The sequence below is a fragment of the Antedon bifida genome, chromosome 10 (assembly GCF_963402885.1).
Source record: "Antedon bifida chromosome 10, ecAntBifi1.1, whole genome shotgun sequence".
Taxonomy (NCBI): Eukaryota; Metazoa; Echinodermata; class Crinoidea; order Comatulida; family Antedonidae; genus Antedon; species Antedon bifida.
Window position 1 is genome coordinate 11,592,978 of NC_136235.1, and position 23,614 is coordinate 11,616,591.

Sequence of the window (23,614 nt, forward strand, 5' to 3'; positions counted from 1 at the left end):
TGACCAATAGTTTAAAATAACGTTTAAATCATTTGTTTCGTTTTTCCACTATTCTGCTATTCACCCTCTCCCCACCAAAGAACGTTGATACCCCCAAATATCTTTGATACCTCCCAGAGGTCTTTGTTTACCCCCTCCCCCACTCTCATACACACAGATCTTTGATACCCCGATAGCGGATAATGGACGATTAAGGGTGCTTTCTTAAATAACTCGGCCATTGTCGTCATCTGCATATTAGTACAAGTTTTTTCAATATAGACTTAAGCATCGGGTACAAACTAATTTGACCAAGCAAGATTTCACTCATCCCTGATTTTACCAATGGAAAGCTAGTTAAAACAATTATCATCATCATCATCATTCAAAGGTGTACCCATTACATTTTACGATGTTACGTAATTTACAATATGTTATTGTTATTGTAGAATATACAGGAAATACTGGTGGAACAGGTACTACAAACGACCAGACTGACCAGATCAATTGTCTTGTTTCATCAAACATCGTCCCAATGTACACTTATTTTTACACCGGTAAGCATAATGCTGTTTTTTTACTATCACGCGTGTGATAGCTCAGTAAAGCTCTGTCTACACTATCAAACTTTATGTGATAAAACAAAATGTGATGTGCCCATATATGGACACGATGATTTGGTCATATCACTACCATATTGGGCACATCACACGTTTTGTGTCGAAGTAGTTTGATAGTGTAGACAGAGCTTAAGATTATCCATTAAACAAATAGTTACAAAAAAATAAATAAATCGGGTATTAGTTCGTGGTGTCATCACCGCAATTCCATTTCCCATCTGAACTGAAACTGCTGTTACTACCCTCACTTCCCAACCACTTGTTATAATACGTATTAAGGGAAAGTTATAGTCTGAAAATAGCATTTTTCACCACATATAGATCCGTTTTTTTATCTTAGGTTACTGGAGCAGACTTGTTAGCCAAACACTAAGATGGGCGGACACGCACAAAGGTGTCAATGTCGTAGTTGGACCAATTTTCGACACGAACCACGACTCAAGAGTAGATACATATTATGAACTTGCTGGAAGGTAAATATAGCATTAATTTCTTATTTTTTCATTTGCGCGCATGCGCAGTATTTTAAAGGGTGCCTAGTCTTGTGTTTTTAGAATTAGGTCTCAATTCTCGGATATTTCCGCACGAATTGCGTCATATCTGACTTGGTGCAAGATTATTCTCGGATATGCATTTCCAATCTGCGTATACTGTTTTTGTTTATATTTAGTGACATTTTATAACAACCATTGTTAATATTATTATCATTCAAATTACAGTACTAATTGGATCGGAGAAACTCCTGTACCCACAGCGTACTATTACATCGTGACACGATGTCGTGTTAGTAACAGAGTATTTTCGTCATGTGGAAAAAGACCGGAAGATATTGATATCCTATCTTTCATCCTGCCTCACTCAAACGAATCACCTCCTAATTGCAAGGTAAATGATACAAATAGTTTAGAGGGGTTTTTGATAATGATGATACGGTTATATGGATTGTCAGCGATATGAATTTCATATGCTATTTTTCTCTGAGAATACAATAAACCCACCGAATACAAAATCACAGTTCTTTCTAACTTCTGCTTTTTCTCTACATTTCTTTACAAGTGTGTAGAAAATAGAAAATACAATTTACCTTATTTATTCGAATAAACGTTTAGAAGGGGTTTTAGGAGGCGTTTATTCCAAACGATTCCATGTGAGAGCTTCTTCCAAACGATTCCATTGGCCGTTTTTTCAAGGCGTTTAATAGAATGAACACGTAACAAAATGGTTTTTCTCATTTCGTTAGAATTTTGATGAAAACCTTGCCGATCACCGGGCAACAATCAGAGACATTGAACAGCTAACGGGAATTGTTTTCTTCTGGGATCAGACACTCGACTCATCCGAAGCAGAGGCTATGATGTTGAAAAAGCTGTTATACCCTGAAATGTGGTCCGTAAGGAACTAAAACACCGTGGATATCAGTCCTGCAACAACTTCGGGTTTAGCTGCATCAATTTTTTAGTTAAAATATTTAATTTTCCCGCCGTTTTCCATTATTTCTTACTTTAGTACAGAGTACAGTACACTATTGTGGCCAATTCTCTTGTGTGTTTCTTTAGTTTTAATAGGAGTCGAGATGATGTATTTAGATGGTAGGGTTATACCAGAATCATTTTAAAAAGCAAGAATATACTTTATTTACCAAAATGGTACCCATTATGACCCTTTTGGGCAATAAGCAATTTTTCCAAATGCGCTAATGTGTGACGTCATAGGAAGAAAATACTGTATGTCGAAAAATAAAAGAGACGAAATTTCTTCAAAAAATTCCCTACTATTTTTGTATAATCACGCAAAAAAAAAACTTTATCAGATGGAATCTGCAGCCCTCTTTACTTAATTAAAATGTGGATTTTCTGCAGTTATAGCAGCAGAATATTCCCAGTAGGGCCTACTTTATGTGTGTAATTATGCTAACATACATTTATTCCAAAAGTTGACTGTTGGATATTCTACACGAATTATTTCCAAGTAGAGAATGAATTTTATCTTAATTTTTCTTGTGAACTTTATTACAAAATCATAATAATTTGTCATAATAATGATAACCATAATAAACATGCAGTACAGTAATTTTTTGAAATTGTACTTATAAATAATCAATATTGTATATTAAAATAAAATATAATAGTTATGTCTCAACCGTAATAGTAATAGTAAATAACGATTATTTTATTTACCTGACGTTTCGCCAACTATCAGTTGGCTTTCTCAAAGTGTAGTGTGACACGTATGTCACAGTTGACCACTAGATGACGGGGTCAACACATTGAGACATAATTAACTATTATATTTTATTTGGAATACCAACCGAATGAATCTTTTTAATGAATATTGTATATTTATTATTTTTATTGAAAATAATCACTGTAGTATATTTTATAATTATTATGAAGTACAGCCAATAACCAATGAAAAATAATATTGACTTTTAAATATTGAAAAATTAATGAAATACCAGAATTACAAGTTGAAAAATAAAATCTTCTTCATACATGCCAACTAAAATAATTTAAAATAGTGGTTCTTGTATATGTTTGCTAGTTTCCAAAATATCTCACAAAATCATATGCTATTGTTCATTCTATGTAGGATTTAGTCGCCTTTAACTGGTGTCAAGACGACTATTTCTATAGTACAGGAAAATTGCCATATAAAAAAGGGTCGAAAAATGGCCAAAATTCGACCCTTTATTTTTCTATATAAATGGTTACTATAGCACAATAGACATGCCCAGAACGCCATATTCGACTCTGCGCATGTTAATTATGATATAGTAAGCAATTATATCAAAAAATAAAAGGGTCGAAAAATGGCCAAAATTCGACCCTTTTATATTTCGATATAAATGGTTACTATAGCACGATAGACATGCGCAGAACGCATTATTCGACTCTGCGAATGTTTATTATGATATAGTAAGCAATTATATCAAAAAATAAATAGGTCGAAAATTTGCCATTTTTCGAAAATTTCCCTGTACTATAGTACAGAATTTTTTCGAAAAATTGCCAAAATTCGACCTTTTTATTTTTCGATATAAATGGTTACTATAGCACAATAGACATGCGCAGAACGCATTATTCGACTCTGTCCATGTTTATTATGATATAGTAAGCAATTATATCAAAAAATAAATAGGTCGAAAATTTGCCATTTTTCCGAAAATTTCCCTGTACTATAATAGTACAGAGATTTTTTCGAGAAAAAAAATGGCCAAAATTCGACCATTTTATTTTTCGATATAAATGGTTACTATAGCACGATAGACATGCGCAGAACGCATTATTCGACTCTGCGAATGTTTATTATGATATAGTAAGCAATTATATCAAAAAATAAATAGGTCGAAAATTTGCCATTTTTCGAAAATTTCCCTGTACTATAGTACAGAATTTTTTCGAAAAATTGCCAAAATTCGACCTTTTTATTTTTCGATATAAATGGTTACTATAGCACAATAGACATGCGCAGAACGCATTATTCGACTCTGCCCATGTTTATTATGATATAGTAAGCAATTATATCAAAAAATAAATAGGTCGAAAATTTGCCATTTTTCCGAAAATTTCCCTGTACTATAATAGTACAGAGATTTTTTCGAAAAAAAAATGGCCAAAATACGACCCTTTTATTTTTCGATATAAATGGTTACTATAGCACAATAGACATGCGCAGAACGCATTATTCGACTCTGCGCATGTTTATTATGTATATAGTCATGGTGCTATAATAGCTCCATGCAGGGATTTTTTCGAAAAATTGCCAAAATTCGACCCTTTTATTTTTCGATATAAATGGTTACTATAGCACAATAGACATGCACAGAACGCCATATTCGACTCTGCGCATGTTAATTATGCTATAGTAAGTAATTATATCAAAAAATAAAAGGGTTGAAAATGGCCAAAATTCAATCCTTTTTTTTTCCCGATATAAATGGTTTACTATAGCATGCGCAGAACGTATTATTCATCTCTGCGCATGTTTATTATGAAATAGTAAGCAATTATATCAACAAATAAAAGGGTCGAAAATTGACCATTTTTCGAAAAATTGCCAAATTTCAGCCTTATTATTTTTTCGATATAATGGTTACAATAGCATATAGCCCTTTTAGCAGAACGCATTATTCGACTCTGCACATGTAAATTATGATATAGTAACCAGTTATGTATAAAAATAGAAATCGAAATTCAGCAAATTTGTTGTGTCATGACGAAGTTAGGTGGAAAAAGGGCAAAAAACGAAATTGGAGAACGAATTCATGTAATTTGTATCAAAATTATTTATTTGATAAAAATAACTAAAATCAATATAAGAAAACTAACATTCACACAACAAACTGAGCAATACTTACAATACAAATTTGTTCACGTTGGGATAAATTAAAATGCTGACGCCAACATTTATAACGTAATGTTAATTAAGTTTGTTGAATGTCTATATAAGAGAAACAACCCTACTCAACAGCCATTAGAAAATATAGAAATCTGAATATATTTCTGATTAATTGATCAAAATTCAAAAATCATATTTATATCATTTGCATTGGTATATGCTATTTTTCAAGAATAAATAAAATAAAAAGCATTGCTAAAACAGGCAAAGCTAACTAATATTACTTTTGTTTATATATTATTTAGATATTTATTAGATATTACCGCTAATATTAGGTTGCTTTTGAATTACGACAACCGCCTTAAAATAAAAGAAAATTATCTTAAAAATGTAAGCAAACCCTTGAAAGTATTGTATCAAATGATTCAAAATGTTTATTTGTTTATCAATTTTTCATGATTAATTTACTTTATCTTAAAATTCTAATCTATTCATTAATTTCGCATTTATCAAATTTGTATTCATTAACAGAGAATCTATACAACCAATGTTTTTGTTTAAATGAAATAGTATAAAACTTATATATAAAGAGATATTATGAATAAGTTATATACTATGCTAATAATCTATAGTTATTTTAGTATTTCATATGATTTGGTAATTTTCTGATATTTCTAGTCAAAATAACAATATGTATCGAAAACGAAATAGTAATACAATTACTGTAACTTTACATCATGTGGCTCTTCTAAATATAAAAATAAGATTTTTAGGTTCTCCACAATATTGACCTGGTTATTAAACATTCAAATTCAATCAATTCCTTTAAATATCAATATTTTTCTTTTATAATTAATTCTTATACTTATGATTAATTAGTACTTCTGATTATTACTACCGTTGTTTTTGTGTGTTTTTTGTATGTATTGGCCCATCTGTACTTTTTATAAAAAGCCATTTTGGGCTTCATGTGGGTTGTCTATGGTACTTTTTATCGGAATTTATTTTATGTTTTTTGACGAATAAAGAATGTATGTATTTGTTTTATTTACTATAATATTTCATGTTTCTAAACTTTTTCAGCTTCAACTGCAAAGTTATCGTACACGTTGGCACTAGGTTCTTCAATACCATCAGTCTGTTTGCTTGCAAAGTTAAGGAAGACCTGCAAATACCATTTATACATATTTATAGTACCAATTTTACAAGAAAACAAGTAATAAGAAAAGTAAATAAGAAAATAATATTGATGAATAAAATCTAAGGTAGAAAAAATAAATGAATAGACAATGTAATGAGTGAAGATGAAAAGGAGGTAGAACAAAGGAATTGTTGTGGTAGAAAGAGATGAACGAAGATATGTCAACATGATATATATAGATAGATAGAATGAAGAAACTAAATGCCAATGCATTTCAAATAAACAAAATAAAGTATGGTTGACCAAAATGGGATCGACTGCAGGGAAATTTGCTGCCAAGTAGGTAATTTTCCTAATTAAGAATGATACCCTTTTATTTGTTAAAACAAGATATTTTGTACAATATTTTAATTTTTTAAACTTATAAGATTAGAAATGGAAACGGAATTATTTAGAAATAATTTTATTTTCTTTTGTTGATTTTAAGCTTTTATATTTTCACTTTGTATAAATCTACATTCATGTTTAATTTGTATCCCATTTCATTTGCCTGTTTTGTAATATTTTATTTTATAATGTATTATTTTTTATCTTTGAATAAAAATGTCAGTAAAAAAAAAAATAAAACATAAAACTGGGCACTTACTTGTTCAAGACTGGTTTGTGTCACCGAGTAATCTTCAATCATAAGCGCTCTTTTATTGTGTTCAAGTTTCCCAAAGATATCCGCAAGTGTGGCACTCTTCATTGGAAGTTCATACTGAATCAAATTCAAATGACATTCCTGAAAAACAAAATTGAAATATTTAAGATTTATTTCCGGTAATTTCTTCAAATTGGGTAAAATTTTATAACAATTCATATTTCCCGATATTACTCAAAACAACAAAAAATGCTTTCTAAAATAGCGTACCTTCAGGACAGCAGTTGGGTAATGTTGAATGAAGAATGCTGTTATTTGTCGAACAGCCTGTTCATCAGTTCCACGAATGATTATTGTAAAATTATCACCAAACCGACTCTTCACGTGTTGTGGACTTCCGATACACTTGAATTGACCGTTAACCATGATTGCTAAACGGGTACAAAGAGCTTCACATTCTTCCATGCTAGTAACAAATAATGAATGTTTGTTGAATGCAATGGTACAAATATTTCCATGAGGTGAAAGAGGAAATGCTCTATTTTCATGAGGCGAAAGCATTATAACAAATTTGCACTCAAATTATAACGAAAAGTGCACTGTTGATTTGGCATGGGTTCAATGTAGAATTTCTTTTTATGATTTTTTTACGAAAATCAATATATATCGCCTGATATGAGAGTGCATCTTATTGAAATTAGTCATTACATTTAAAAAAAAAAAATTTACGTAATGTTACTTTCAATGGAACAGAGATTACGAATATTAATATCATGTTACCCACAATCCTCCCATCAAATGACAAGGATCTATACTTAACCTATCTTAACGTAATAAGCCTTGCCCTTATCACTTTGATTTTAGTTTTCTTTACTTCATTAAATAGTGAGATAAGACACTAACCTATGTGAGGTAAGTACAACAGATTTTCCCGCTTTCAATTCACTACTGATCATCTTCCAAACCTTGCGTCGACTGCCTGGGTCCATACCAGTTGTAGGTTCATCCTAAGAGAACAGAAATAAGCCATTCAACTATGAAGTAACATATGGGTTCAAACAACTTAAGATCCTAAAGTTTATATTGTACAGTTGGTATACTGTAGGAAAACTACAACTGCATTTGGAGAAGTTAGAGAAGAAACAGTCGCTAGCATCATGCATAATTTTGCAGCGAGTAGGCTAGCCTAACAAGAGTGAAAATAAGCAAATGTGATGTTAGTATAGGTCTAATTCAACATTAAAGTACAAATCAATATCACTTACCAAAAATACAATATTTGGATTTCCAATAAGAGATATAGCAGTTGACAGTGATCTCTTCATACCACCACTGTATGTATTGACTTGTCTATTGATGTAATTATCCATTCCCAGTCTTCTTGTGATGACTGGAACAACCTAAAAATACAAGAATTGTTATATTCCTAAATCTACATATGGTTACAATTAATTCCTCCACATACTCCTAAGGCTCTATCTATTTTATCAAACTAATTTGACAAAAAAGTGTGATGTACCCAAATATGGTAGTGATATGCTCAAATATGGTAGTGATATGACATCATCATGGGTTTGAGCATACTATGCACACATTACAGTATGTCTACACTTTAAAGCTCTGTCTAACTTTATGTGACAAAAAAAGTGTGATGTGCCCAAATATGGTAGTAATATGACATCATCATGTTCATATATGGGCACATGACATAAAGAGTGTCTATTTATTCATTCTATAACAAAGCATGGTTATCGATATTTTTAGACTAGTATTATTTCATTTTTTATTGTGAAGCACATTTCTATAATGTGCTATACAAGCCTAAATTATTAGTAAAAAATGCATTGAAATGTTTCTAATTCCATTTTCTCTTGGGCATTATGGTTCTACATTTCCAAGACTAATTTACAGAGCTTAAGAAAGAACCTTTACCTTTTTGATTTCTTTTGATGACATTCCTTTGATCAACCCATAACACACCAGCATCTCTTTTCCAGTTGTCAAATCACAAACAGCATCCTTTTGAGGACAATATCCAATTCTAAATACATATTTTTAAATAAATATAAATAAAATCTGTGTCAAGAATGTTATGAGCGAGTCCAAAGGCCGAGCGGTTAAGGCAGAAACTACGATGATAAAAGTGTGTCCCATATTTATTCTGAATGTAGAAGAATGAGCTGTTAGGAGCTCATTGTACTAAGTATCAGCATTATTTGCTAGAGTCGGCAGTTCCTTTCCAAGCTGACTTCATCCTCCCAAAGTATTTTTTAACCAGGTACTCATTTACAGAGTACTGAGAGTTCTTATCAGGAATTGAACCTGGGTCATTCTGTATGATAGTCAGGCATCCTAAGACTACTCAGCTACCTCGTTCTTTTCACAGTGTTAACTTAAATGACTGTGCTACGGTAACATAAACATAAACAGATGTTCACTGGTGTTGTCATATGATCATACCTGCTTTTTTTGTTGATGCTGACTTTACCAGCAGTTGGTTCTATATCGCCTGTCAATATCTTAAATGTAGTAGTCTTACCAGCTCCATTTACACCCAATAGCCCGAAACACTACAAGAAGAAGAATGTTATACATAGCTTATAATCTGACATTTTTCATTGAAACAACTGTATACAGTATCATTAATCAACAAAGATATGCAGATAGTAGATTGTATTACTTTCTCACATTAGTTTATTTGATTTTAAAATCTGGTAAAATTTACATATAAGACTATTATGTTGCATTTGTCATAGGCACAAAAATTATTGCACAAATTAATCCGCTTACCTCTCCCTTTTGTATTCCTACACATAAGCTATCAACTGCAACAATTTTGTTTCCACCAGTTCGATAAACCTAAGAAACAAACATACCAAATAAATGTAAACATATAATATAATTATTTACATATCTGATTGTATTTAATTAATAATTGCTTCCAATATTGATGTCTTATAATGTCGGCCAGATTTGACATTTTCAACTATTTTGATTGGGTGCACAGTAATGGATATATGTACACTGTTATTATTTTAATTATGTACCTTTTTGAGATTTTTAACTTTAACCATAGCATCGTTGGCGGCACCACTCATAACTCGCTCCCTTTCAAGCCTCACATCTTCATCCTCACCAGTTAATGTTGTATCTGTCATGCATCTTTTACTAAAAGTAAAATGTAAGAAAAACAATTGTTATAAAGCAATAGCTTTAAGTTTTGTCTACACTATCAAACTTTATATGACAAAAGAATGTGATGTGCCCATATATATATGGATATGATGTCATATTACTACCATATTTGGGTATATCACTACCATATTTGGGCACACACTTTTTTGTCAAACTAGTTTGATAGTGTAAGCAGACCTTTAGAAACAGTTTTATATTAGGCATCATGCAATAATCAATTATGAATATCATATTTCATAGTTTACACTAAAATTAACTAACTAATAACTTACCCACAGTTACAGTTGCAAATAAATATATATTCTACCAGGATAGCGATAATCAAGAAAAACATGCCCTGGGCAGCCAAAGATACATAGTTCCAAAAAAGCATATCTTTACTGAATGGATCAAGAAAAGTGTCAATTCCAAATCGTGTGTACATGTCTGCCTCCATTTGATTGTAAATAAGGGTTGTCAAACCACCAGCCAAACAGTATTGTGGGAATATCAAACTGTAGTTATTGATCTCCTCGTAAATGTTTTCATGATCAGAATTCTGAAAAATCATAAAATATGTGCTATTTCAAAGATGGTACCTAAAACAATTTGTATTAGCTCAGAGGGCAGATTAGACTTTCCATCGCACTTGGGTGCTTAAGAAAATAGATTGACTGCTTTATTCATTAAAAAGAAATGTTTTTATTTATTATTTTTTAGTTTTTCGACGAAGATGTGTATTGAAAAACCTTTAGGAACAGTTTCATAGAGGCATCATGCCATAATCAATTATAATATTTCATAGTTTGTTACACTAACATGTTAATTATGTTAATTTTTGCTTGTTTATTCGGAAATAATAATTAGTAAATAAATAAGAAATTAGGCTGGTCTTTTAGAGACATAGAAGTATTTCTTTTTTTTTTGTCTTGTGTGAGTTCTTCTTACGTTTATTTAAATTCTCATTGATGAATATATTATATACATATAAATACATTTGTGATAATTAAAAGTAAGTGTTTAAAGTAGTTAAAATACAGGTATATTTACATAATAAGATGCCAGAATTCAGTATTAACCATATTTGTTTCTCATTTAAAATTTTAGATACGATGTTAATTAAAATGTAGAAAAAAAAAATGGCGGTAAAATACATGATTAAAATTTTCTTATTAAACTATCTTATTTGTGTTCTTATTTGTGTTCGAGTAGAGAGGCTATAAACTCAGGGGAGGAAAATGTAGTATCCTCCCTTTTCACCAAGATAAGATGGATGGAATGAAAAAAGAGGAATGCAATAGTTTGAAAGTTAGTTATTTAGAATGATAGCATGAAATGGTATATTTAATGAAAACCGTAAGGTTAGAGTCCATACACTGTGCAAGTCCAAGATGTGATTTTGGCTCTGTGTGTATGTGAGACGCTTCATACCCGATGTCATCTTAGTACAACTACTACTTACAATTTGTATTTACGGTATAACATATTGCAAATATATAAAAATATATAGAAGTATATATATTGAACAAATACACATACCTATAGATTACATTGACATGTATACGATATAAAATATTGCAAATATAGAAAAATATATATATTAAACAAATACATACAGATTATATTGACATGCTACATGATAGTATTTGAACTATTGTCATCTTAAAAAGTATATATGATGCACAGTTTACGTTGATATACAGGATTTGTGTCCATTATGAAAAGGTAAGAAAGAAAAAGGAATCAATAAAATAATTAAATTATTAACATCAAGTCTTTTGATAGTTGTAATAGTTTATCTTTTAAGTTATTCGTCCATTTCTTCTGAGCCTTATGTAAATTATGCATAAATTCATTTGTTAATAAATGCTTTAATTCATAGTAAAATAATCTCCAAATTATTTTTGATTCCTGGTTTTGTTTCTTTTCTTTTCTTATTACTAAACACGATTCATAAATGCAAAAAGTAAATATTGAAATAAGTTCATTTACAGTTTTCGTTTCCGATCCTTTAACAATATTAAGCCAGGTTATATCAATCTTTTGTACAAAACAGTTTGAGATCAAAAACTTAAATACAATCCATATGGGTTTAATCTTATTACATGAAAATAACAAATGTTTTTCATTTTCAATTTCACTATTACATCTTTCACATATGTCATTTATAGAAAGTTTCCAAATTTTTAACTTACTTTTACACGCAAGAATACGATGTAGTAGTTTGAAATTGAATTGTGCGACTTTCGTGATATGTTTCATAGAAAACACCTTGTTATACCATACGGTATCCCATGCAAAAGTGTAATTTTGAAATTCTATCTCCCATTTTCCTTGTGCTATAGGAGTTGATATTATATTTTCCACAAATAAATTATAAAGTAGCTTTGCATTAAGTTGTTTTGTATGAAGCCAAAAGCAATCGGTGTTTGTTTGATTATTTACATGTTCACCATTCAAAATAATTTCCTTCCATGATTGTGGTATGGCATTCATTAGCCCTATATATTCAATTAATCCATTTTGTTTCTGTGATAGTAATGGTAACACTTCATTCATTGGTAATAATATATTCTCCTTAATTATGTCATTCATTGTTCTAAAGCCTGCATCAAGTAAAAACTTTGAAATAGATTGACTTTCCATTTAACTGTATACATTTATTTTCCCACAATTGTTGGTTTTTAACATCTTCAATGTTTTGTGGGTCAGACCAGTTAAAGTTGTTAATATTAACTATAGCAATTAGCATTTCTCTATAGAAAACAGGCAATAGTTTTAGATCAGAATGATCTTCATTGTTAATTTGAGTGATATTAACAGTATACTTAATAGGGTGCATAAAATAATTTGGTATACATTTCCATTTTCCTGGATCTGGGCTAAGGAGTCGCTTAACCCAGTTTAGCTTCAATGCTTTGACTTTTGCATTAAAATTAATCATATTTAAACCACCTTTATCTGTTTTTCTATTGAGAAGTATTTCTTATCAGTATGTGAAGGAAGATGACAACTTCACCACTTGTGGTTACAGGTCTGTTTACTGTATTGCCTATCACCAATTTTTGATAAAGTTTGCTGAAAGAACGTGGTTAAAAAAAACAGTACAATAACCTACCGGAAACAATTCTTTGATGATCAGTGGAAGATTGGTGAGAAGAGCAATGAAGATATTGGCACAAAACAGTGTAATAAACGCTGTACCAGAATCTTTGAATAATCGTACGGTTATGTACATTACTGGAATCACAGCCCATCTGTTGGTTACAATAGGTAATTCAATTATTATAGAGAAATACATTTATAGAAGATTTTTCAGGCTAGCCCAAAGAGCTATGTAGCTTATTTTCATTTGAGATAGAAATTAAAAAAGCCAAGGAGTTATCAAGCTTGGAGCAAGTGAGTGGCCGAGCGGTTAAGACAGTGGAACCGTAATATGTAGCCATAATATCGGCAAGTGTTCAAGGCTCACTCGCTCCATATGGTACTGGTGGTAGAACAAGTCTTCTCGGATAAGGACTATAAACCATAGGTCCAGTGTACACATCTAGCTCATGTGTACTTTAAAGAACCTAGTACATCTTTCGAGACGAATAGGGGATTACCCCGGTGTACTAGTCCACACAGCCACTACTTAAACGTAGGCCTTCTAGTAGGCCTCATAGTTCCGTAATAATCAATTTGTTGATTGTGGAACTTACGACGATGAAGATAATAAGTAATAATCAGGGATAATAAATATTTAGAAAACCTACCCATAAAGCACCAACAATGTAGCAAATGCTGGCAAGTTGTCGGTGGATGCAAATGATTTGGTGTCAAACAGGTACACAATCAGTAGTGTAATTCCAACTGGTATCAGGTAATACAACTAAAGAAAAACATTAAAATCATTAATTTACTTAATGATAATGCACCAATAAAGTTTCCTTATAAGCATAAACTAATTTTTGAATGACCGCTATGCTTCTTTTTAAAATTACCTCACACTAGAGACCAATTTATACTACGATGGTACATAAAACAAATAAATCGAAAAAGTCTTTATCTAAAGCTCTGTCTACACTATCAAACTTTATGTGAAAAAAACATTTGATGTGCCCATATATGGATATGATGACGTTATGGTTGTAAAAATATTGATATTATTTTTCTTGATTTTTCGTCTGCATTTGATAAGGTGTCTCATAAAAGATTAATTAAGAAACTTAATAACTGTGGCATTGGTGGAAACACTAATGCATGGATTACAGATTTTCTTTCAAATAGACGCCAAAGGGTTATTTACAGAGGAGAAAAGTCAGAGTGGGTAAATGTTACTTCAGGGGTACCACAAGGGTCAGTTTTGGGCCCTCTTTTATTTTTGATTTATGTAAGTGATATTGTAAATAATATTTCTTCTTCACTTTTTCAATTTGCTGATGATCACACATTATCACGTCCTATTTATAACAATAATGATTGTAAATTGCTTCAAAAGGATTTAGATTTAATTGCTAAATGGGCAAATGTAAACAAACTTCCCTTAAATCCTGTCAAATGCGCCGTAATGCATGTTACAAGATGTAAAGAGATAGTTAACTGGGATTATACCATAGAATCAGACAATATTCCTAAAGTTACAGAATTCAAATTTCTAGGTGTTTATGTAAATAGTTCGTTGTCTTGTCATACACAAGTTAATTATATATGTTGTAAAGCAAGCAGATTGCTTGGTTTCATTTCAAAATGTAGTAAAAATATGTCCTGGTTAGCTATGTTGAACTTATACAAAGCTCTATTACTTCCAGTGGTTACCTACTGTTGTTCAATGTGGGCACCATTTGAGAAATCATATATTAATAGAATAGAAAGTATACAAAGGAAAGCAACAAGGATAATAATGTTTAGAAAGGAAGGTTCCTGGGACACATCTTATTTTCATAGGTTGAAAGTGCTTGAATTATTATCTATTGATGACTTGTTTAAATTAAATAGACTTTCATTAGGATTTAAGGTGTTGAAAGGTTACTGTCCCCATTCTTTCAATGAGTATATTAAAACTAGTGAAAGATGTCCGGGTAGGCTTTTACGTTGGAATTCGAAAGGCAATACTTTTCATAATTCTGTTTTTGTTTCCTTTCCTAGACTATGGGAGCAAATACCAAATGACATAAAAGATTCACAAACAATTTCAATATTTAAGGCTGCTCTAACAAAACACTATATTTCATGTTATGTATAATTTATTTGTATTTTTCTTGTATATGGTTTTATCTTTAACTGATTGTATTGTATGGAGTGAGTGCAGAATCTGTTTGGGCTTTAGCCTATTCTCATTCCTGGTTATTTTTACATTGATGACCGAATAAATATTATTATTATTATTATCACTACCATATTTGGACATATCACTAGCATATTTAGGCACATCACACTTTTTTTGTCAAACTAGCCCTAGTTTGATAGTGTGTAGACAGAGCTTTAGAACTAGGATAACAATTTATGCTGCCTTTGTCCAAGTCCAATCAAACCAGAAGGCTTATTTGAAATTATAAAATTATACTCACAAGATCCCAGAAGAAATTGCTGAGGATATACACAATCCTAGGCATGCCACTGACATAATGAAGTCTCTTGGTTCCGCTAAGGTTTTCACTCACAAGGTACATGATGAAGGTTGCTGGGATCATTGAAAAGGCACAAAGGATCAACATGGATATACCATAATTAATGCCTGCCTCCAGCCTAAAAGTATCAATATTACATGAATTATTTCAACTATTTGTTGACAAAATTGTATTTTTACAGTATGTGTTGTGTACCTTATTACTACAGTAATTCTGTTATGTGTGAATACAGCTATATTCATGTAGTAAAACAAGCTCCAGATTATCAATATTGTGGCACCAAACTATAAAGCTCTGTCTATACTATCAAACTTAATGTGCCCATATATGAACATGATGATGTCATATTACTACCATATTTGGGCATATTACTACCATATTTGGGCATATCACTTCCATATTGGGCACATCACACTTTCTTTGTCAAACTAGTTTGATGGTGTAGACAGAGCTTTAGAGTTGGTTGTAAATGACATACAGTAAATCCATATATTTCTGATAAACTGCACTTTAATTATAATTCAATAAAAAAAAAAACATGAATAAATATTCTACTCACAGAGCATCGACTGTAACATAAGACTTGGTAAACTGGAGTGGGTGGTTGTATGCAGTTATACCTAGAAAGAAATCAAACAAATTTATACACAGTACAATAAATGCAATGATTACATAAAAAAATTAATTTATTAATTTGAAGAATTAAAATTTGTTTTTGTACTACTCTGTCTATACTATCAAAAATGTGCCCATATATGGACATATATAGTCATATTACTATCATATTTAGGCATATCACCACCATATTTGGGCACATCACACTTTATTTGCCAAACTAGTTTGATAGTGTAGACAGCTTTAGGTACTACAATACATGAATGTCACATTTGCTACTATACACTCTAGGGATTAAGGTTCTCTTTTATATTTCAACTTCTTTTTTTGTTTTTACATGAGACATGAATTTGCATCATTTTAAACTAAGTTAGCAAAGAAATATAACACTTTTCATGCTAGTTGTAAAATAATAATAGTTGATATGGATAAATGTCGTTCAGAATAAGGTTTTTTTTCCGTATATTTTGGTCCTCCCAAATCGACAGGAATAATAGGAATATTAATTTACCGTATGTAGGAGCAGTACTTCTTGGGAAGCTGGCTCTCAATATAACATTGTTAAGCACATTTAGAGATGTTGGTAATGCATGTAAACCATTGTTGTCATACCAAGCCTGAAATCAAGATATTATGTATAAAGCTCTGTCTACACTATCAAACTAGTTTGACAAAAATGTGATGTACCCAAATATGGTAGTGATATGACATCATCATGTCCATATATGGGCACATCACATTTTTGTTTTTACATAAAGTTTGATAGTGTAGACAGAGCTTAAGTTGGTAAAGTAGTAACAAATCAAATCATCTAGACAACATAATGAGAATAATAAGAGTAGAATGTCCACATAGTATTATATTAAATTCAAGTAGTAGTAGTAGTATTAGTAGACAGAACACAACATTCAATTACTACATACAAAATAATAGATAACATTAATACTAGGAAGCTTTCTAGTTGTGACAACCGAGAATTGAAGACCAACCTAGGTCTGGTCAATCGGTGTGTCATTGGTCACCTAGACCTATATGACCATCAAACCTGTGTCTTGGTGAGGAGTGGGGACACATGTCCCAATATTCCTGGATGCGTACAATGATCTGACATGACATAGTTTGGTCATTGGTCAACTCAAACCAAAAGCTCCCTAATATTTAAAACAAACTATTGCTCATACCCTGGCTACATTCTCCATTCCATTCGTGGTCTTTTTGATGTCATCAAAAGTAACACCAATATACCTATAAAAAAACAAATTACAACATCATTTTTTTCTTCAGATATATATATTTATACATATATTTCTATAAAATGATTATAGCTCAATTAAAGATATATTGGTATTATATGCCATTTTAATGTCACATAATAGTTATTCACTTTGACCAAAAACTGGATCAAAAAAAAAAAAATTTTCCTGAAAAAAATGTAATTTAAAGCAAAAAATACCTAAATTAAATTAACCATTTCTTTTGTCTTTTTATAAGTGAAATAATTATTTTTTGTTATTTCTTTTTTTAAAAGTGAATAACTTTATTAAAACTGCAAAATGGCCTATTCAAAGTCTGATTTTATCAATTCTTATTTTTCAGGTTTTTTGGGGACAATACATCTTTAAGTTAAAGTGAAGTCCACAATACCAATTACTGTTTGAACCAACAGCGTTAGTTTTCTGAATTATTTAACAGTATTAAGGGTAATCATATTGTTTAAACTACTGTACCTCCTTTCAACAAAATCTCCAGATGTTCGTAACAGATACTCATTAATATCCTGTTTAAAACTCAAGTCTTGTAAATAAGTTGTCGTGTTTGTTTCCCACGATGGGGGCATCGCTCCACCTGCTCCGTTAGGACATATGGAATGCCCATCACTGCACGAACATGGCGGTGCATCTCGGTCTTGTTGCTGGGCGGAGAATTTATTTTCTGTTTCACTTGCTAATTCAGGTGGTTGGCCAATGATACATGGGTACTCGCTCCTAAAAGATACATCATATTTACAATCAAATAATATTCTTATCATATTATTCTTTTTATTGCTGAAAAGTGTCAGACAGACATTTCTATAGAAGAATTATGAATGAATGTGATAATAATAATGTTGAGTGAATACGATCAAAGCATATTGATCGAAACGTCGAAAAAATAAACAGTTCCTTTAAGATATACGTGGTGTACCGCAAACTTTATATCAACATTTGATTTCGCCATACAAACCTTCAATCAACATAATAACCTTTTTACATATGAGAAATTAATAAACTATAATTAAAAACTCACAAACTTAATAAAAACACATGGAAAATTAGCTTAGTATACCTTGTCTGAAAGTAATTTTACTATAAGGTAGGATAAGGCAGAAATAAAAAAAAATGATTACGTGTCAATATCGTCAGTCATGCAACTAGTTCCGATGCCTGGCTTGTAAACAAGACTGTCAGTCATGCTGTTTACAAATGGATCATCAAGGTCACCGTTACTATAAAATAAATACAATGATTGAAAATTAAAGAAAAATTATGTAAACATATATAATGGTATTTTATTGAACAAGACAAATTGCGTACAAAAAATCTGATTTTGTTTTTTTAACTTTCGTAAGAATTAGTGACAATCTTAATCTGCAAAAGTAAATGTTATAAGTTTAGAATTTCACAATGAAAAGTGTTAAATATGTATTACATATAATATTTATAATAATATTTATATATCATTACATAGTTAATATTGTTTTTTTATATACTGTATCATTGCTACCTAAACTGAAATGTATATAAACATGTTATAATACAAGGAACTTATTTTAAAATCTCACCTAAAGAAGAGGTAATTGGGTGATTCAAACATAGCTGGGTCAAGCCTCAATGACGGGAAAGTTCTTGTTGGTCGGATATCCTTGATGAGCAGAGCAACTGCGATCAACAGAGCCGGGAAGATGATACTCCAGAAGAATGCTTTAATGTCACGCCTGGCGCTATTAAATCGCTTGTAGAGGACAGCTTGGAACTGGTGAAGAACTAAGAGTATTCCCGTAATGCGAATAGCGTCATCAACGTCAACGAATGTTGATTTTGTTGGTGTGGTCAATGTCGTGTTTGAAGCTAAAGTGTTAGTGTGTCAAACATAAAGATACCAGTGACAAAACATACATTCAGAAGTGATTTAGTGACATAAATTATACAAATAAGGAAGGATAAACTTAAAAATAAAAAATAATCAGTGCTGCGTACTAAAGGCTAGTTCCACTCTCTATGCGCCTATGCTAACACACCCAATTTGAATTATCACAAGTGACGACTCTTTGACAAAATTTGTACATCAAATCTCTTGCATTAGCGTAGACGCATAGCTAGTGGGAACCATGTTAAATTGTTATGGGCTGTATACTTGCTATTCAATGCATAATTGAGTAGCGTTAACTGTTAGAAATTGTTTAATTGGGAATAAGATTTTGTACGGGCCATATATACTTTCCATAATGAAAATATTGCTTAAAAGGTTTGCAATAGCAAAGTCAGAAAAGAAAATATATTAATGTTGAGATATCTTAAACTTGTTTGTTATGTTACATACATTACCCCAGAAGAACATTAACAACCAATCGAGACACTCAACTTGATCTTATTTCAAATTTTGAAACACATAGTGCTACCGCAAAGCTGACTTTACTACTAGTCTTGTGGAAACATAATTATGTAGCATTATGTATTAAATCATTGTCCTGATGCACTGTGAGCTTTATACCAAGTTGTAACCTAAGATCTATTTATTAAATGTTTTCATACAAGCATTTCTGAACCTTGCAAAGTCTCGGGATGAAGTATAGTTGGAGAGCTATTATTATGCATGAACTGTGATTGGTCAGTTAATTACCAGGGCAAGTATACATGCACAGGTAGCATCTCAAAACAAAAAAAAGGCCTCACACTGGTGTGTTTTATTATCGAGATTTCACAATTGTCCCACAAAATTGCCTACATACTACGCAAACCTGGTTACAACTTGTTAATACAAGTTGTTGCTTTTTGCAGACGTGAAAAGGGTTTTAGAAACATAAGAGGCATGAATGTTTGAGAGAAAAACAAAAGAAATTATCTTGATGGCAACCGATATTTTTTGCTAAATTAATCCCACAATGCATCATTCCTTGAAACATGCAGTCGCTACTAAAGTAAAAGTGTTTCCAAATAAAAGCAGAGCATTCTCATTAGATTACACATATAGTACAGTTACAATAAATGTACAATAACCACACATGCAGACATGTTCATGCATATTAAAATACAAAACAGACAAAAACATTGGAACTAACCAGTTAGTCAACAAACACCAATGTGTGTATTGTATGCAGTTATAAAAAGTATAATAATAATATATACAATGTTAGTGTATTAAAATATATGGATATGTGCGAGTGTGAATGTGTGTAACAAAAATATGGTATATTGTAGTTAACTATGTTTTATGACTGTTGTTGTAAACATGGTACAATAATCGGGTATTTTATAATAATAAACAAGAAGTAACATTTAAAATTACAAATCATTAATTTATCCAACATGACAATAAGGATTACATAATGCTATATCAAATATCATTTAGTTACAATATTTACAATTATTAATATCAAACATAAGAAGCAAACAATACATTTCAATATTTATAAAAGCTAGGTACAGTATTATTTATTTAATTTATTTAATATTTATTTTAATTTTATTTTATTCATACACTTCTTTGTCATTAGGGCATACGTAGCAAAGGTTAATCATCCAAAAGTAGCAAAGTTTATTAACATTTCTAAAATTGAGATTTTATTAACAACTTAAAAGTTACGTACGCACTGAGCCCAATTCCAAACAAAAAATCGTGAAAATGGGTGTATTTTTAATAGAATCTCATTCTTTAATCCGTATGACACTTGTGTGTGTAAGATTTGGGAAACATAAAGTATCCCAAAATTATTCTTCTGCCAACAAACTGAACTGTTCTCAGTGTGAACGTAGCTTAAGCCTTACTTTTCAAGCTTTAGTTTTAATAAAATAAACAGATTTATTACCTCTGAATGATACGTCACTATTGTCACTGTATTCATGGTTAAATGCCCAGTTGTCCTTTGGTTTTTCTTCCTCCTGAGCAGGTTTTTTCTTTTTCGGTTTTGGAGATTTTATTTTTTCTTCATCTCTGGTTCCACATATCTTAAAAAAGACCTGTAAGAAAACATAGTCACAATATTGATTTTCAGAATATATATGTATTTTTATTACAGTATATTATTAACTGTGTATTGTTATCTAAATTCAATGTTATCAAAGTTAAACCTAAAGCTCTGTCTACACTATCAAAAAAATGTGATGTTCCCGTATATGGACATGATGATGTTTACCATATTTAAGCATATCACTAATATGTTCAAACCTCATCAAGTGTTGCATTTGAAATACCGTAGCTGGTTACATGTAGGTTCTCCAACTCTGCATCAAGCACGTTGAAAAATGTCTCAAACTTTTCGGCTTGACCATTTTCAATTGGCAAATTATAAGAAAGTTCCGATGAAATATCCTCACTTAGCTTTGCGCCCTCAATGTAAGATCCAACAAACTGGGTGACTGCTTCTGTATCGCATACATCTAATGATAACAGCATTTGTATTGTAAGTTGTTGACAGAATTTATTTTTATTACAGTAGAAGAGAAGTGGTAGAAGGACATTAAGATCCTTGGTAACCAATCCCAGCGTCTTTGGTTTCAGATGCAAGGATTTTTGAAAAGTAAAAAACAACTTCACTTTGAAATACTTGTATTATACAGCTTTGCTTAGTAAAGGTATCTTGGTTTGTCTAAAATCAGAAGACAGTAAGAAAAAGTGGAGTTGTGGCTTGTTGGTTATGATGCTTGGCTGTTTCTAATGACAAATTACAACTCCACTCCCAAAGACTTGTAATAAGACTTTGTTTATGTTTATTTATGTACAGCATCTTGTGTATATGTTTGTCTTGTGAACAGGATTGCAACCTTTTAGAATGATAGTGAATGAATTTGCTTATGGTTATCCTTGGCAATTTCCCTAAATATATATAAAAAAAACCCCAAAAAACCAATTGTTTTACTGAAATGGACAAAATATACTGGTACCTCTGTTAGAGCCAGAGCTTTGTAGAGCAGCAGATGAACGGTTACTAGCTGAAGTTGACTGTTGGTCTTCTAATGCGGGCTCAATAATATACTCATTTTCAACTTTAGGTTGAGAATCTTCTGCACTGTTCGGCTCAATGTTAAAAGTCGAAAGATTTGTAGGCGTTACTGCACTACTTGCACGGGTTGTGCTTGGTGTTGACACGTAGCTCGGCGTTTCTTTCACAAGGGTGAGTTTGTAGCCACTTCCGTATTTGTATTTTAAGAACATCGGTGATCCGCAGCACTTCAGACGGCCATGATCCATGAAGGCAATTCGATCTCCCAAAACATCAGCTTCATCCATAAAATGGGTGCACAGTATAATTGTACGTCCTAGGAAAATGTTGATAAATAATATTTGTAAACATTCTAATTATTAAATACAAACTTATTTCCATCTACTAACAGCTAATTTGATTATTATTTACAAGATTGTTGCACATACAGTAAAATACCTCTTTTGGGACAGTCCTATTCAGGAGCATCACTGTAAAAATAATTCTCTGTTTAATGGATTGTTACTATGTTGGTTTTTAAAAGCACTAGTGGTGGTTTATCATGTGTTTCATTGTTCTTGAGTTGAAGTGTACATTAGGGTATGTGAGGAGTTAAACCAAATTGTCATGTTATTTATAGGGAGAACAAGGCCCTCCTGCCCCAAAGGAAACAAGAGTAAATCTATGTTTTAACACTATAGGTGAACCCCTCTTTAGGGGGAAAATACTTATTAAGAGGGCACTTCACTGGGTCCTGAACGTATTACATAAGCTATTATTATATAAGTATCCTAATATAAGGGTTTAACTGTATTTCAATGTAATTAATTAACAATTTGAGACTAACATGCTGGATGGTAGCAAGAATGAAATACAACAAAAAATACCTTCTTTGTACTGGGAAATAAGATCCCATATAGCTCTTCTCGCATTTGGATCAACTCCACTTGTAGGTTCATCTAGAATGACAACCTTTGAGCCAGCGAAAAATGCAATAGCAACGCACAGTTTGCGTTTCATACCACCCGACAAATTCTTTGCAAGTTGATTTATCATATCTGTCATCTCCAGTGTTTCTAACATACTAATTGTTAAAGAATTAAACTTTATTACATACAGGTATATATAACTATATTTTATTTATTTATTCTGTCTTTATACTGAATGACACTTTCAGTGCTAAAGCATTGATTTCCAAAGTGGTTCAGTAGAGAAACATCAACAATATAACTATAATAAAAACAATTCAAAGACAACTGACAAAGTAATTATTATATTTATTGGAACTATGACAGATTTATTCAATGGAATGATTAT

The 23,614-nt window shown here is 31.4% G+C and overlaps 2 protein-coding genes across 3 annotated transcripts in view; one reads left to right on the forward strand and one right to left on the reverse strand.

Moving 5' to 3' along the window:
- The window catches only part of LOC144853985 (venom phosphodiesterase 2-like), a 31,923-nt gene extending 28,830 nt beyond the window's left edge, over positions 1-3,093 (forward strand). For both annotated transcript variants that reach the window (XM_078711866.1, XM_078711867.1), the window contains exons 22-25: positions 429-536; positions 940-1,072; positions 1,319-1,484; positions 1,840-3,093. In XM_078711866.1, the coding sequence (XP_078567992.1) occupies positions 429-536; positions 940-1,072; positions 1,319-1,484; positions 1,840-2,001 (569 nt within the window). In that variant the 3' untranslated portion in view covers positions 2,002-3,093. The remainder of the gene's footprint in view (positions 1-428; positions 537-939; positions 1,073-1,318; positions 1,485-1,839) is intronic.
- Positions 3,094-4,860: 1,767 nt separating this feature from the next.
- LOC144853463 (uncharacterized) overlaps positions 4,861-23,614 on the reverse strand; it is a 58,329-nt gene continuing 39,575 nt past the window's right edge. Inside the window, exons 60-82 of the mRNA XM_078711160.1 lie at positions 23,185-23,381; positions 22,260-22,634; positions 21,544-21,755; positions 21,185-21,335; positions 18,941-19,226; positions 18,506-18,604; positions 17,847-18,104; positions 17,301-17,364; positions 16,631-16,736; positions 16,064-16,124; positions 15,445-15,622; positions 13,651-13,766; positions 13,014-13,152; positions 10,189-10,454; positions 9,769-9,889; positions 9,512-9,580; positions 9,182-9,291; positions 8,654-8,762; positions 7,987-8,121; positions 7,625-7,728; positions 6,992-7,187; positions 6,725-6,862; positions 4,861-6,102 (exon numbers count right to left, since the gene is read on the reverse strand). Of these exons, the coding sequence (XP_078567286.1) occupies positions 6,007-6,102; positions 6,725-6,862; positions 6,992-7,187; positions 7,625-7,728; positions 7,987-8,121; positions 8,654-8,762; positions 9,182-9,291; positions 9,512-9,580; positions 9,769-9,889; positions 10,189-10,454; positions 13,014-13,152; positions 13,651-13,766; positions 15,445-15,622; positions 16,064-16,124; positions 16,631-16,736; positions 17,301-17,364; positions 17,847-18,104; positions 18,506-18,604; positions 18,941-19,226; positions 21,185-21,335; positions 21,544-21,755; positions 22,260-22,634; positions 23,185-23,381 (3,586 nt within the window). The 3' untranslated portion in view covers positions 4,861-6,006. The remainder of the gene's footprint in view (positions 6,103-6,724; positions 6,863-6,991; positions 7,188-7,624; positions 7,729-7,986; positions 8,122-8,653; positions 8,763-9,181; positions 9,292-9,511; positions 9,581-9,768; positions 9,890-10,188; positions 10,455-13,013; positions 13,153-13,650; positions 13,767-15,444; positions 15,623-16,063; positions 16,125-16,630; positions 16,737-17,300; positions 17,365-17,846; positions 18,105-18,505; positions 18,605-18,940; positions 19,227-21,184; positions 21,336-21,543; positions 21,756-22,259; positions 22,635-23,184; positions 23,382-23,614) is intronic.